We start from the raw sequence: 17,042 nt of genomic DNA, 5'->3' as shown, positions 1-17,042 counted from the left end.
AACATAGAAGGCAAACCATGTAAGAATTAAAAGAACTCCAGTCCACTTGGTAAGTTCTAAGAGTGTCACTGGGAAATTTATGTAAAGTTCTTTTCCACATTGTTTGATAGTTTAGGAGCTGAGATGATTGCAGTTCAATTAACCAAATTTAATTTTATATTCAGGTACCTCATGATATCCTCTTGGCTCAACCATAACAAGCCTCTCGTTCGACTGGTAAGCATCCACCTGGTTTGCAGTATGCTTGTAGAGCACTCGTTATTTCTATAGAGTTGAGGCAAACTGAATATGAGGAAAAAGGTCATGCATTCAAGGTCTTTTTGGATGTCATATGGAACCTGACTGTATTGAGATCTACTCAATGGTGGTTAAATTCTTCATCTACAATGGTGCTATGGAAAATGGGACATATCATTAAAGGGTATAGAATTTTGTTCCCAATGTAGTATTTCCCTCCCTCTCAACCCCCACCCACCTCCCCCAAAAAAGTATCATCTCTTAGATCACTGCCTTTCATTTTTGAGTGACCAAGATCCATTTTGATGCATTCTACTCATAATGCTGTAAGAAATTATAGATATCATAATATACATTTAGAGTTTGCTTCACTTCATCACTAATGTCTCTAGATTTAATGGCATCTATTTGTGGTTTGCATTTTTCTTAGTCAAAAAGAATGATTACACATCAGGGAGCTAGGTGAATCTTTCTGTACCCTTGTAGAGCATTATCTATTCTTCTTCCCTTTTTTATTTTAATAAAAAAAGTTGTTCTCTCCTTATGTTTTAGGACACTGGGAAATTTTTCAATCATTTGTTTTCGGTAGGAAGGATGCCTATTTATATGGTCCTAGAGTTAGAGGTTCAGCTTGTGGAAACAAAAGGTGTGTTATTTAAACCTCTCAAACTTTTAGGGGTGTGTGACGATGAGTAAAGAGGTTCAGGCGGATCTGTCAGGGACATGACTCTATGTTTTAGATGCACAACACTAGTAAATATCAGACATTTTTTTGTATGTGTCAATGAACCGATTGACACCTCTTTTTATTGCCAATGGAGATGTCCAGGATACAAGACCCCCCACCCTAACTATCAATTTATTTAAAGAAAGTTAAGAAAAAGAAAAAACAGAACTGATGAGATTCACCAGAATTGAACCCAGGATGCTTGAGGTTCCTTTTGTGTGTGTGTGTGTGTGTGCGCGCGCGCGTGTGTCTATATATATATATATAGGTGTTGTGGTGCTGCTGCTATCAAGGTGCTGAATTGTAGGAGCTAAGGTTACCATTGATTTTTATGCCATTGCTATATACCTGCTGAGAGTAAACAGGTACATGCACTGCACGGCTTGAAGGAAGAAGACCCCCCTTCTCCCGTTCTATTAATATAAATAATAGCAGAAGCTAATACTCAAATCACTTTGTTAATACATTTGGCATTTATTTTGTTCCGAACCAGCAAAGTTTAAATCTCAAATACACCATATAATACAACTCCCAAGGGACACCGACCTGACCCAATGTATTGGTCTGCATAATACGTCTGCCAAGCACAAAAGAAATAACTGTTCATTCAGACCCTTTTTGGAACAAAAACACTACATTAAACGGTTCGTACTTAGTACCTCATGTATCAGTGTTGCAAATACGCTAAAATCTGAACTGATGAAATGCTAAAACTGTGATTGAGAGAGGGATAGAGAGTTGGTAAGTCACAACTTACGAGAGAGGTGAGAAATTTGAGGAATTAGCCCACTATTTGTAATTTTCTGAAGAAGAGGTATAGAAGAAAGCCAACAACAGAGGTTGAGAGAGAGTCTGTAACCGGTTAGGCTGGCCTCTCAATCGAATCCTCTTGCTATGGGAGAATGGTGCTCGCTCATCAAACTAATTCTCTATGTATGCTGACTTACTATTATCGCATAAGGACTGTTTCCATTGTTGTTCGGATCCATGTTGTTTGACATCGTCTCTTTTTTTTCTTAGAGAAACGTTTGACACAATTTGGTGGTTGTTTTGTGGTATCAAAATTCCGTCAAAATAATAATATAGGCAAGAATGTATTTTGTTCGATGTTAGTCTATTTGGCAGAAGGCAGTGGTTCATCGATCTGTTCTTGGGAATTTGCAGTGACATGAATTGTAGGAGTGTACATGAGTGAGCTGTTAAGGGGTTTTTACAACCTAATCCACCATGGTAGGTTATAAAAATCCAACCTAACCTAACCCATAACCCAACCCACAGGTTGGACTTATGTGTTGGACAGTTTTTTTTTTTTTTAAATTATTATTATTATTATTATTATTATTATTAAATTGAGCATTAGAACACCATCACCACAAATAAGACCAAATTTATAATCAAATAATCTTGAATATAACACCAAACAAATACAAACTATATGAGAAAAATTAGGATTTGGATTTTATTTGGGGTTTAGAATAATGGTGAGAGCAGCGGCAGAGAAAGAGTAACATGAAATAAGAAAGAAATTGAAATGATGAGAACTTAGAATTTGAGTTTTGTTTAGAAGGGGCAAAAAAAAAAAAAAAAATCTATAGTATAGTATATTAAATATAGGTCGGTTAGGTTGGGTTAGATGGATTTGTAAACTTATGACTTGAACTTAACCTAACTCATTGTAGTAAAAAAAAATCACAATCCAACCCAATCCATTAACTCCTAAAAATCGACCCAACTTGGTAGATTGAGTTGGATCAAGTCGGTTTTAGCGAGTTGACAGCACACCTCTAGCCTTCTATTTCTACTAAAGAAATTAAACAACAGAATTTTCAATTGATTATTAGTTTACTTCTACTGTTTACTTTTTATCAACAACTTCTAATGTTTACTCTTTTATCACAATACATTAAAAATAAAAAAAAAAAAATTGTTGCTTGTAAGAAGCTACAAATGGAAATTCAGTACTTGAGGAGTAATATCTTGGATGGCCTTTATTGGAGAATTTTGGAGACCGCACATGCATGAGTTTCAATATGAAAATAACCCCGAACACTAGGGCTTTAAAAAGTAACTACAATGAAAAATTTACCTTGAAGTTTTCTTTATGCTAAATTGAAAATTTTGGGCTTGTTTGGTTGAAAGAGTAGAAAAGTGAGAGGATAAAAAATGAGGAAATGATGAAAAAGTGGGAGGATATAAAAATTTTAGTTTTTTCTCATGGTGTTTGATTTGGAGGTGGAAAAGTGGAGACAGAGAGTATGTAGTTTGAATAAATTTAATTTCATGCCCTACTGGATAAAAAAAAAAGTAACAAATTAGGAAGAAAAAAAAAACGGATGAAGAAAAAAACAAAACAAAACAGATGAACGCAACAACAAAATAATAAATAAATAAATAAAAACAAACAAACCGAATGGAAAGTATAGAAAAGAACAAAAAACTAAAGAAGGAAATTAACAAAAAAAGGAACAGCTAAAAAATAAAAAATAAAAAAAAAGTATCAAAAAATGACAAATAACTACTGTTTACATTTTAAAATTATTTTGTTGTAGTGTTTTTAACAAAAAATTTTCAGTTTTCAAGAAATAAGCAATATTTAAACACACCCTTAATATGGTGATTTTTCATAGTTTCTGTACCTATTTGAAGTGTAAATATTAGTTCTTTTAACTGATTATTCCATTAACATACATTGCACTCACCATCAAGCATGTCAAAGGGGTTTCCTTCCAACTCTAAAGGTTCCTCCTATCAAGGCTCATTTGTTGACGGCATTTAGTGTGAGTTTAGATTGCATAGTGCGTTTTCCACGTTTGCATTATGCGTTTCCCACAGCTACTGTTCACATTTTAAAATGAATACCCACGACAGTGTTTTATAAATGGGACCCACGGCTATTGTTTAGCCAACAAATCAAGACCCACAACAGTAACTGGGATCCACAACTACTGTTTACATTTTAAAATTATTTTGCTATAGTATTTTCAACAAAAAATTTTTAGTTTTCAAGAAATAAGCGGTATCTTAATACACCCTTAATATGGTGATTTTTCATTGTTTCTGTACCTGTTTGAAGTGTAAATATTAGTTCTTTTAACTGACTATTCCATTAACATACATTGCACTCACCATCAAGCATGTCAAAGGGGTTTCCTTCCAACTCTAAAGGTTCCTCCTATCAAGGCTCATTTGTTGACGGCATTTAGTGCGAGTTTAGATTGCATAGTGCGTTTCTCACGTTTGCGTTCTACGTTTTCCACGGCTACTGTTCACATTTTAAAATGAATACCCACGACAGTGTTTTATAAATGGGACCCACGACTATTGTTTAGCCAACAAATCAAGACCCACAGCAATGTTTGAAAACTGGGACCACAACTACTGTTTACATTTTAAAATTATTTTGCTAAAGTGTTTTCAACAAAAAATTTTCAATTTTTAGGAAATAAGTGGTATCTAAACACACTCTTAATATGGTGATTTTTCATAGTTTCTATACCTGTTTGAAGTATAAATATTAGTTCTTTTAACTGATTATTCCATTAACATACATTGCACTCACCATCAAGCATGTCAAAGGGGTTTCCTTCCAACTCTAAAGGTTCCTCCTATCAAGGCTCATTTGTTGACAGCATTTAGTGTGAGTTTAGATTGCATAGTGCGTTTCCCACGTTTGCATTCTGCGTTTCCCACAGCGACTGTTCACATTTTAAAATGAATACCCACGATAGTGTTTTATAAATGGGAACCACAGCTATTGTTTAGCCAACAAATCAAGACCCACGGTAGTGTTTTAAAACTGGGACCCACAACTGTTGTTCACATTTTAAAATTATTTTGCTATAGTGTTTTCAACAAAAAATTTTCAGTTTTCAGAAAATAAGCAGTATCTAAACGCACCCTTAATATGGTGACTTTTCATAGTTTCTGTACCTGTTTGAAGTATAAATATTAGTTCTTTTAACTGATTATTCCATTAACATACATTGCACTCACCATCAAGCATGTCAAAGGGGTTTCCTTCCAACTCTAAGGTTCCTCCTTCAAACAGAAAAATTATGGCAAAGGTACCATTTTAGTTTTTTTGGGCCACTATCATTTCAGTCCTTTATATATAGTAGCAGTCAATTTAATTCATGCTATTTTGAACTTTGCAGTTACTTTGGTCTTTGCATTTTGATATCATGGTTAGTCCTTGTCATTTTTGACTCGTAGTCAATTTAGTTAATGCCATTTTCAATTTTTAGTCATTCTAGGTCCAAATCTAGTTTTGTTTTAGTTGCTAAGTGCCTACCAGGGTAGTAGATTAGCAAATTTGATTTGTGTTTTGGATGCCGAGACAGTGCTAGAAAGAGCAAAAACCATTGTAATTTGATGATAGAGACCAAATTAATTGCAAGTTGAAAATAACATGTACTAAATTGATTACTACCAAAATGTAGAAACCAAAAATATTTTCACCAAAAATTTTACTGTGACCCACTAGTGTGCCGCTCTAAGCCCATTTCATAATCAGTAAAGGCAATCTCGTATTAGAACCGTTACACTGAATGGTCGAAATAACGTGAATGTGTGCCCGGGGGGGGGGGAGGAAGTGAAATATGGTAAAATGGTACACTAGTAAAGGCTACTGCGATTGCAGATGTGCTATCCATTGATAAGGTTGCGATCATAACAGCAGATACATGGTAATCACATCAGCACAAGCTTCCAAGTATATTTTCCTTTAGTTCTCACTTCTCATATCCTTACTCAGCTTGAGGCATAAAAAAGACTGAGCAAAAGATTACCCCCCACATTGGTTTCCTGGTATCCATATATTGTTCCTTGAAGTAAACTGCCCCTTGGATTATCCATATTCCCATGCAACTCGCAGAAAAAGTGATCTCAAAAATTACCAAATTTTTTTAGCGCAGCACACGACATAATCTCCTCAAACGCACTCGTTCCTGTTAAAAAGAGAGTCAGCGTATCAACTGCACTGAGCTTTTTTGTTCTTTAATCACCCATTGAGCAAATGTAATAGGAAAAAAGATATATGAATGAACACCGTCGAGTGACTTTTTTTGTTTCAATGTTTCTAAGACCACACCATTTGTCACAACTTGATGACATGTGCAACTATGATTGGTGAACCATCACTTTCACACGAACTCATCACTGTTTTTTTTTTTTTTTCCACCACTCAAAATCACACATGTCAAGGTAGTGGTAAAAGCTGTGTTCTTAAACTCTCTTTTGTTCTTTTCTTGTCCATGAGCAAATTAATTGAAAAATACAAATGCCATAGCAAACTATACTTGCCTCAGAGTCGTCATGATCATATCGAAGCAAGAAAAGACACCTGCAACCCCTTATATCATGCAGTCTCCTTTGGATTTCTAAAACATGAGCATCATAGTAGATTGCTTGATCTCTCTTCTCCTAAAATTCAATCACATTGGCAGTTTAGATGGGCTACCAAGAATTGAGGCCTTTTCTAGAACACACCAAAACAATGCATTTAGAATCACCTGGAAGCACAGGACAAGGTCCCCAACCTTCACTTTATGACACTCTGAATGCTCCAAAGGAATAGAGCGTTGCCGCACTGACTTTTTCACATTGACCCACTCATCTTCCTCAGCACCAAATCCAATAAATCTGACACAAACTTCCTTTGACAAAATTTATCAAATGTAATTAGGTAGAATAAAGGGCACAAATAACTGGTTACTTTTTAGTATTCAACATTCCTAATTATTTGGTCTATGTTCTTTAATAAATACAAACACACACACACACATATATATACAGGGCACAAATAACTGGTTACTTTTAGTATTGATCGTTCCTAACTACTTGGTCTATGTGTATGTATTTGTGGCGCACTTTGTGAGAGAGAGAGAGAGGGGGGGGGGAGGTTGTAGCTCAAAAAGCACTAAACCACTAACACTTCCCTTCCCACAGGCCCACACCACCGTGCCATTAAGAGTTTGACCACTTCTTTAACTCGGTATCATTTCAAAAGTTCAAGAAAAAACTATAATTTATTGACTTACAAATTCACCCGAGAGAAATCTGTGGTCAAGGAACACATCAACATCATACCTGCAAAGCCAGAAGTCTGATTAAAAGGTTCAAAAAGTTTTAACTAAGTTACAAGCACTATAAAAGGTAATTAATGAATTTTATATAGCCCTTCTAAATTTTATTGTCATTTTTTCTCATTTATTTTAAAATCCTTTTTTATATATATTTATTTAGGGGTGGGTGAGGGGAGGTTAAAATGCAATCTAGAGGGATCAAACTTGTAAATTAAACATTTTGTCAATTATTTTAGTAGATATACGTTCCCGCTTCTGGTAACCTCAATGCTGATAGCCAACTATTTTGGGTTGCGACTGTAAGTTAATGGGGTGGATTGTTGAACACACTCCAAAGGAAGAATCTTATGAGGTGAAATTTAAGCAACTGTCCAAAATAACTATTGTACTCTTTTTGACAATTAATAACAAGAATTTTTACTTATAATAATAATAAAAAAAGGCCCTGTTTTTGGATAATAACAGAAAGGCCTTGAGGCCTAAAAGTAGGTAATACTTTTTGGCATTTTTAGTTCACAGGTTGGAAGCGTGCCTCAGATGCCTCATACTATGAACTAATATTTTGATTTTGCTATTTCAAGTGATTAATCAGCCAACCCCTTGTAGTTCGGACTAAGGCTTCATCGAGTAGATTGCTTAACTAAATTTCACTTGCTATGTCTGTCTCTTTTATTGATAAGTCACTCATCTCTCACCCTATTATTTATTATATGAAGGGAGGTTCCATCTGAAGTTAGACTTCATTCACTATCATACTTCCTACTTAAACATGTGTCTTTCTTTCTTTTTTATTTTCTTCTTCTTTTTATTTTAATTGCAATGCTAAAAAGATTCACCTTTCCCAGATCCCACAAACGTAGGGCTTTGCGCATTGGGTAAGACCCTTTAAAAAAAAAAAAATTCACTATGTCTATAATGATCCATGCTCTATTTGTGTTTTTATTTCCACATAAAGTCTTCATATGGTTCAATTATATATATATATTTGAAGCTTCATTTCAATTTCATATGTGGGCAATTCCACCAAGATCTCTGAAAAATTTGCCATGATATATATCTGATCCATGACCATAACCAGTCATCCATAATATCAAATAAATTCTTTAGTTCATGTAATTCCAATATTCAATATTATTAGATATTAGTAATCATGATCTGAATAATAATTCAGATTGTATTACTTATTGTATTATGGTCTGCTATTTTAAAAAAGATTTTATTGTCATTAACATTTTCTTCAATTAATTCTGCTACTATTCTCCTGAATTGTCTAAAAAGGTTCAACGGCTTCCACATTTTTTATATTTATTATTCTCCAGTTATCCTTTAATATATTTGCCAATGCATATTTTACCAAATATATAAAAGCTTATGCCATAGGCCTTTCCAATGATGAAGAGACCCTGTATCATGCTTTGACCTTTAAAAATACTGGTGGCAAACAACAGGACAATAATAAACCGCACAAGGATGCATTCAACAAAGTAATGAAAAAGAATACCCTTGCTTATATGTAGGCTTACCATGCTCCATCTTTTGATGACCTTGCCTCAAATTCCAATTTGCCTGCTTCTAAACTATCTGGGATTCTTTCTCCTGCTTTTGAACTATCTTCTACAGAAGATTACAGCAAAAAACATAAACATTTATTTATTAACTCAAAAATTCTAACTCATTTATAAAGTAAGATAAATATGAATTGTAAGAAGGGGCCAATGAAAAAGTAAAATCCCATTTTAAAAAACGAGATGAGTACCAAAAAATAAAAGAGAACTAATAAGTAAAACCACTATCATATGCACTGTCTTGACGTACTGCACATCAATCAAAACATCCACAATTCAAATACCTTTATTTAATGAGCATGTTTTATTATAGTATCACGTACCATAAAGCAAATTTGACAACTAACTACTAAATTGTGTTGATGGCAACATAACAAAAGACATAAATTGAATATCCTCTACAACATGGTAGAGAATTCCAAAAGCATAAAGATTCTCCAACAATAGCTTGGGGCAGTTTACCATACCATTGACAATTGACTCTATGTTTTTATTTGATAAGTATAGTATTGATTATATATAACTTGTAAATGTAACAACTGAAATTGCAAGTTGAGGAGTTAATGCCAATAGTAAACTTTCTAACCATATTAAATTTAATAGTACATTTTTTCAGCCGTATTCTATATATTAAGCCATTCATGCTTTCTTTTTTTCTTTTTACAACATTAAAGTCATTCATATAGTTCATTTGCTTCAATCCATCCATTATCATCTCCAGTTCTTTCATCAAATTCTGCATTTGCAGATGCTTTATACATAACATTGTATTTACAAGGCACCATGAGTTCAACACTAAATGCGTCCCCCTGCTTTTTATAAACCATTTACTCAAAGACAGGATTTATGACATGTATAGAGTTAATCTCTCCACAGTCTGCAGTCTACACACTGCCAGCTAGAGAGAGAGAGAGAGAGAGAGAGATGGGTAAATTTGTATATAAAAACACACAATATAAAGAGCAAGATATACAAAATCTGATAACTGCAACAAATATCATCTTATATAACAGCATGGACAAAACAGAAAAGAAGCAGTAAGCATTTTGAACCTTTAGGCATTTCCAAGTTTTCATCTGTCCCATTAGAAGGGCTAGCTTTTGTGAGCATGGGCACATTTTTAGAGGCTTCCGGTACATTTTGCTGCTGATTTTGGAACCAACTATGTACCTAAGACATAATCAAAACACAGAAGTGTTACAAAATAGACAACAATTCTTTAAGGCAGCAACAAGTTAGTAATAATCCTATCTTAGAGTAGAATAATAATAAAGAGGGAAATAGAAAGAATAGATAGTGCAATAACCTCATTCCATTTAACAATAGGTTTCCCAGCACGACCAGATGAGCGACTGCAGAGACATACATGCAAAGTGAAAGGCTTAGCATCTAGACACGCAACTTTTTTATTGGTAAGTTACACACACACCCAATGGGTCTTCACCCATGACCTCATCCTCCATCTATTATTGAGAGAGAAGCAAGTATCATTTAAGACAAACAATTTTTAGACAATAACCAATCACATGTGTATCATAGTTCTTACTTATAAAAACAAAAAACATATGTATCATAGTTATAACAATTTAATCAAACCAATAAAGATACGAAATGGGACTCACTTAAAACTTTTTGCAATTCTTTGACATATTTCTCGGTTCAGCAACTGTTCTCCTGATTCCTTTAGCAATTTTTCCATTTTCTCAATCTGTTTGCAAGGGATTGAGCAGATAAAATTATGATACTTTTTAGCAAATAACATTAACCCAAAAAAATCAATTGAAAACAATTTCAACAAAGAAAAAAGCTAAAAGTGTGGACGGTTGCTTTCGAAAATATCTAAAAGACAAAAGTGACAGCTCTCAAGAAAAAAAGAAGAAGAAGAAGAAGAAACGATTGAAAAAACATTATTAGTATTATTTAGCAAATGCAAACACTGTCCAAATAATGCACCCCCAATGGATATTGCACCACTAAATTCTTAAGTCAAAGTTGATTTCACCTATTATGAGGAAGATGGAACAATAACAATCAGCTGAAATATTTGTAACTCATTAGACTCCTTTATGTTCATTCTCTTGTCTGCGCTTCAATAAAATCTTTATTTACTTATCAAAAAAAAAAAAAAAGCCCAAATAATTGTGGATTATAAAGGCACGCCTGAAAAGCTTATTTATGCATGCGTGTGTGTGTGTGTGTATAGAACAAGTGAAAATCTTATCATACATCCTGGCATGAGAAAACTCTACCAGGCTGCTCACTTTTTTTGAATGCCATAGAAGCACAAAATCTTGAATCCTTTCCCCTTCAATAAATAAACTATGCACCTAAATGTATCACTTTTGTTCTTGTAGGACAGGTTCTGCATGGGCTGATATTCTAGGTTGCAAATGAATTACTCAGTCACACCTTTGGGATCATCATTCAAGGCAAGAAAGTGTGGAATCCCCTTTTGGAGAAAATTGAGTGAAGACTATCAAGTTGGAAGCAATTATATTTGTCAAAATGAGGGGGGAAAAGAGATGATCTACATAAAAACTTGATACAGTAATCACAACCTCTACATTTGAGGCTAACAGATTGGAAAGGAATTTTTTGTGGAGTGGTTTGGGTGATGAGTTCAAATTCAATCTTGTGAATTGGAAAACAGATTGTTCAACTACTAGCTAGGGGAGTTTAGGGAGGTCTAAGCTGGACACTTTTAAGTTTTAACCAAGCCTGTTGGGCTTTGGAGAGGAAGACACTCAATTATAGAGATAGGTTGTTCCTTTGAAATGTGGGGAGAATTGGGATTGATGGTCAACAGGAGAGGTAAGAGGTGCCTATGAATGTAACTTATCAAGGAGCATAAAATAAATCGAAAACAAGGTTCCAAATGACCTAGCTAATCAAAGTGCACAATATAATAGTTGGGACTCTATGATCACAATAAAAACAATATCATAAGCATCAACTCTTCAAATTCTAAAATTCCCACACAACTTTACACAAATCTAGAGGATAACTAAGCTGAAACATAGTAATGCTTTAAACTTTTTCACAATAAGAATAAATATCAAAATTTCCACCACCACCCGCCCCCCACCCCCGGGCAAAAAAGAAGGATAGAATTTGGACCGGACAATCACAAAGCAAGCTATTTTTTAGCATTATGGCATTGAATAGGAATGTCTTGTATAATACTTAAAAGATCCATTATTTCCATGCCCATTTATACACATACACAGGAATGCTAAGTCAAATTTCCATGCACTTTTTTTGCACTTACGAAAAAAATTTCCACAAGTTTGCTTTTGACAGAGGCTATAACTTAAGACATCATGATCAGAGAACTATAGCTCTGCACATTTAAAACATATATAAATGACTCACTCACGTACAACACATGTAATTCTAACATTTGGGTTCAGTCTCAACCAAACCCAAAAGGCTTAACTTCACCTTAAAAGCTAACTTTCATGTTTGTACTGTAAGACTAGGATAATCAATCAATACCCATGTTTTACTGCCAATCAGGTTCTAAAACTACCAGTCAGACAATTGTAACCTACTACATTAATAGATCATGCATCAAAACCCACATAGGAATATAAGACTCTCAAAAGCTTTTACAAAGACTGAGGTTATCTATTCTAGTACACAAAGCTGCCATGAGTCTTGTGGCTCAATGGCATTGCCCAATTCTCCAATGAATAAGAACCCGGGTTCGGATCCCCTCCCCACTTCGAGTGATTTTTAAAAATTAAAGCTTTTACAAGGCTGAAATCAAGAGCTAACAGTAAAGATTCCATTAGTGAAACCCATGTTCATGTGCTAAAAAAAAAAAAGCTGCAAAAAATTAGGGTCATCACAAATACAGACCATAGATGATTTCCATGATTCAAAATTAACGACTTTTTTTTTTTTTTTTTTTGTGTTTGGGCTACAATATATAGCATTATGAACAGAATATACTTATTTAAAAAAAAAACATTGTATAACATATAATCATTAAAATTTTGTGCATAATAGAAAATCTTTCATGATTGTAAATAATCACAGAAATCAATCAACAAAAAGAAAAAAAGTAATAATATAAATCATTAAAAAAAAAAAAAAGAAGCTACATTTACAATATACAAAGAAAAAAGGGAAATTTTTTTTTTTTAAAGGATTACCTCAGCCTTTGTAAAGCCAGAAAAGGCTGGTCTTTCTCTTGGACGAAGACGGTCCATGATTCTCTCTCTCTCTCTCTCTCTGTGAAAAGCCCTAAGTTTGAATATTCTCTCTCTCTTTCTCTCCTTAAGTTCTGTTTGGTTAGAAACCCTAGAAGAACTAGTTTTAAGGCTGTCTTGCTGGCTTTACAGTTTAAGCGCCTTTTTGAGTTCTTTCTAGCTTTTTAATATATATTTTGGGTTTTAAAATTTTTGTGTGTACCCTTTTGGGATGGCATCCGTATCAATCAACATCTAATAGTTCATTCATTGATTAATCAACACAAAACAGTGCATTGAGCCCAAAATAGGGGAAAAAAAAAAAAACAGTACTACAGAACTCAAATGCCACCGGACTCAATACTCTCTTTTTTTTTTCTTTTCTTTTTTCCTTTTTTGTTCATTGGTTCAATCAACAGGGCGGGTGGGAAGCACAATAATGGCTTCATTGGGATCTATGTTTGTAAAGCAGTCTCATTTCTAAAGGCCCAAATTCTAGCTTGGTTAAGCCCATAATTTCTTTAAATTTGTTAGTTATTATCTATATAAAAATGGAAGTTTTAACGGATACTTTTAGAGTGATAATTAACCATTCATAAAAAGAATTATCGTACATCTTTGATGCAGTGGTCACACCACAAATATAAATATTTGTAGGGTGTGGGAACCAAGGGTCAGGGTTTAAGTTTTCAAGAGAGAGTTTCACATACATATACACTTAAATTTGGGCTAGAGTAGAAATTTTATCTTGTATAAATAAATAAAAAAATCATTTAAAGAAATTTTTTATGGAAAAAGAAAAAAAAACAATTAATATTTTGACAGTTTTTTTCATTTTTTTATAAAAAATGGTATCAAACATTTCTTAAAATGGATGGTTAATCATTGCCCGGCACCCATTAGCATAACCCATATAAAAAATAAAGAAAATTTGTGCTTTTTTTGTATGAGTCAAATGTTTAGGATCACAGCCATATACGTTGAAAACAAGTAGGCCATTTTTCAAAGCAAGCACATGAATTACCATGCATGCTAGATAATCAGGAGGAATGGTTCCAAAACACTACTTCGACATGTAGATTAAGTGTTTGTGGTTGACCATATAATGCAATTGATGCATCTATTCGATGATATTGGTCATTCATAAGTGCACATGGTACATGATGTGTTCTATAATCATTGTGGCATTAACTATAAATGCTAGAGGGCACACACAATCACCATGTGTACGTTTTGGGTTTTATGGTGAAAAGGTATGTTGATAGAGTTAGATTAACTTTCTCTCACGAGTGATCGCCTTTCGCATTTAGGAAGCGAGTAGAAATGAGATGTTGTGTCATTTAACCTTTCATTGACAGGAAAAGTTAATATGAATGTCTTTGATACTAAAGATTAAATAAATATGAGACATATTGTATATAAATGTCGCATTTACTAAAGTGACATCTTTAATATGCATGTTAATTAAGACTCTGCATGAATAGCTCATAATCCATGTAGCCTATAATTTGGTCACCTGCAAAACCTTAATTTAGCACCCAAGAAGGTGAGCAAATAAAGGATATATAGACATGTGGACAATGTCTAAAATAAGATTTATATTGTGTTGTAAAGAGATTAGACATACGCATTTTGAAAATGATAACTCCACAATAGCATGTAAACTCATGCTACATGTACTTTTTATCACCATGAGAGGTGAGCCCTCACCAAGTGAGTCTTATGGGTCATTATACGATATGCATACTCCAATTATATCCTACATGACTTCGATTATGTTACAAGGTAGAGAATTAAATAATTGTTACTCTAGCATGTTGTATATTGTCATGGATGATGCGATCTAAAGGGACATGACTAAGGAAATTGTTGAACTAAACTTAAGTAACATGAGAGCAAATGAAGACTATTTAGTCTATTATCCATTTCTTGAACGTTATGACTTAATCGAGAATGCATAATGGTTAGTAGGCTTTAACACATCACTAACACTTTGTTTGGATACGATAGAAGAGGAGAGAAGAGAATAAAATTGGAAAGGAAGTGACTTACTTTCCTCTATTTGGTTACATTGATGGAAGGGCAGTAGAGAGAAAGAGAGAGGATTGTGTTTCTCCAGGGCCCACAAAATTGTGTCCGCCCAAAATAGAAGGAAACAGAGGGAATGGTGAAATTGTGTGGGGTTGGTTTTAAATGAATTTACTAAAATGCCCATGTTTTCTCTAGAAACAAAATTCAAAATTCAAAACTTAATCTCCCTGTATAATAAGAAGGTGGACACCAACAAAGTAGAACACACACAGCAGTGATAGCCCGCAAAGATAGAAAGAAGTAGAACCCAGACAGCACACAAAGAAAGAAAGAGCTAGTTCAATCTCACCTTCATCAACCAGCTCTCTCTCTCTCTCTCTCTCTCTCTCTCTCAACTAGTCGCTTCATTATGAAATTTTATCTTCTGTGATTGTGCAATCGAAATTAATGAAGAACTAACATTTTATCTTAATATTATTTACTCATAATTGCTATGTGTTGGCATGGGTAAAATGAGATTGAGGTTTTTTTTTTTAAAAAAAAAAAATTAATTTCAAAGTAAATAAATATAATGATCAATTGTATAACCAAACACAAAATTTTAAAAGAAAAAAAAAAAGTCAAGAACTTGCAAAAAATTATATCATAAAAAAGTGGGAAAAAAAATGTCAAAGATAAATAAGGGTATAAAGGTAAAAATACACAAACTTCCTTTCCCTCCCCTTTATAAACCAAACAAAGGAAATGAATGAAATTCTTTCATTTCTTTCATTTCTTTCTTGTATCCAAACACACTTACAATATGTTTGGATTGATGGAAGGGAAAAGAAAAGAAAGGAGAGGAAGAGATTTCCATTATTTGGTTTCAAGGGTGGAAAGAAAATTTGAGGGAATTGAAGAGAAAAGGTTTCTCATGGGCCCACAAATTCTTGTATGCCCAAATTGGCTAGAAGAGCAATGGTTAGAAGAGCAATGGAAGTTGAATAAGACAAATTGTTGGTTGACTGATTTTAAAATAATGTAGGATAAATTTACAAATATACCCTTAAGTGGTTTCAAATCAAAAAGTTATACATGTCAAATATATATAAGGGTATAAATGTAAAAATATACATACCAAAAATTTTAAACCAAACAAAGGAAAGTTTTTTCTCCTTTTTTTTATTTCTATATCCAAACACGTCTAGAGAATACTTTTCTTTTTCTCTTTCTCTTCCCTTCCTATCTTTTCTTTTCTCTTCCCTCACCCCAGCTGTAACCAAACAAGCCTTAAGGAAGCTAATTTTCTCTGCCCTTTCTTTTTTCTTTCCCTTCCCTCTCTCTTTTCCTTTCTTTTAATTTCCTTTCTCTAACTGCAACCAAACAGAGCGTAAAAGGATTGAGTTAAAGAAGGATCATCGGTGTTAAATCCAATGTGACTGAATGAATCCAAGGCAAATTGAGACACTAATAGGGATGTTTTTAACTTGTTATCCTAATCCATCTTAAGAATTATTTTATTGCTTTTTCCAACTTTTCTTATAGGTTGAGCTCGTTAGTTGCACAACCTACTTGCAAAGTATGGATGATGTTAAAAATTGATCTAAGAACGTATTGCCTAGTTGCCCACTGCCAAATAAGTGCAAATGGGAAATGCCACACATATTGGGTGGAGTAGAACCCAATGAGTATGTCTATAATGGGCCTGATCCAGTTCACAACGAAGAGTTAAGACTTCGTAAAAGGGTGTGATTCTTGATGAAATGGTGTGAACTTTATGAAAGGGCATGTCATTTGATGAAAATGTTTGACTTTTAGCGAAGGATTAAAATATTTGGCAAATGTTGCAACTGTTAATTAAGAAGGTTGTGACATTTCTTGAAGGGGGTGGATGTGTGTTTAAGTGGGACATTACACATTATTGTTAGACAATAAACTAGGGTGCCCTATATATCAGTGGCGACGCCACGTTATGGTCAGGGTGTTCCCAGGAACACCCTGACTTGAAATTTATATATAGTATTTTTTTTTTACCCTTAAAATATAAAATAGGAACACCCTCATTCAAAATTAGGAACACCCTCACATTAAAAAAATATATATATTTGTTCTAATTTCAAGCCAAAAAAAAAAAAAAAAAGCCCAAAAAAAAAATTTCAACTAAAATCTGGAAAAAAAAAAATTGTAACAGAGAAAAAAAAATTGTAAGAGCAAAATATCGGACGGG

The 17,042-nt window shown here is 33.7% G+C and overlaps 1 protein-coding gene across 2 annotated transcripts; it reads right to left on the bottom strand.

Annotated features, from left to right (window-relative positions):
• Window positions 1-5,413: 5,413 nt before the first annotated feature.
• LOC142611828 (protein SAWADEE HOMEODOMAIN HOMOLOG 2-like) lies at window positions 5,414-12,979 on the bottom strand. Of its 2 annotated transcripts, none has more exons than XM_075783969.1 (9): window positions 12,770-12,979; window positions 10,235-10,320; window positions 9,919-9,964; window positions 9,665-9,782; window positions 8,571-8,661; window positions 7,003-7,051; window positions 6,475-6,618; window positions 6,266-6,385; window positions 5,414-5,910 (listed from the first exon to the last, which is right to left on the bottom strand). In XM_075783969.1, the coding sequence occupies exons 1-9, from the start codon at window positions 12,824-12,826 to the stop codon at window positions 5,869-5,871; spliced, it is 753 nt and encodes a 250-aa protein (XP_075640084.1). In that variant the 5' UTR covers window positions 12,827-12,979; the 3' UTR covers window positions 5,414-5,868. The 2 variants fall into 2 exon arrangements, with proteins under 2 accessions (XP_075640084.1, XP_075640085.1); XM_075783970.1 differs by having other exon boundaries at window positions 8,571-8,658; window positions 12,770-12,977.
• Between the last annotated feature and the right edge of the window lie 4,063 nt (window positions 12,980-17,042).

Source organism: Castanea sativa, chromosome 10 (assembly GCF_040712315.1).
Source record: "Castanea sativa cultivar Marrone di Chiusa Pesio chromosome 10, ASM4071231v1".
NCBI classification, from domain to species: domain Eukaryota; kingdom Viridiplantae; phylum Streptophyta; class Magnoliopsida; order Fagales; family Fagaceae; genus Castanea; species Castanea sativa.
Note: the sequence above shows the minus strand (reverse complement) of the source record. Positions and strands in the feature narration are given on the sequence as shown.

Bases quoted from the DNA above. Each gene is read 5' to 3' on its own strand.
- LOC142611828 (XM_075783969.1), bottom strand. From the start codon at position 12,826: ATGGACCGTCTTCGTCCAAGAGAAAGACCAGCCTTTTCTGGCTTTACA. The intron at 9,965-10,234 runs GTGAGTCCCATT...ATGTCTCTGCAG, and splicing joins AGAATTGCAAAAAGTTTTAA to TCGCTCATCTGGTCGTGCTG. The intron at 7,052-8,570 runs GTAAGCCTACAT...CTGGCTTTGCAG, and splicing joins TCATCAAAAGATGGAGCATG to GTATGATGTTGATGTGTTCC.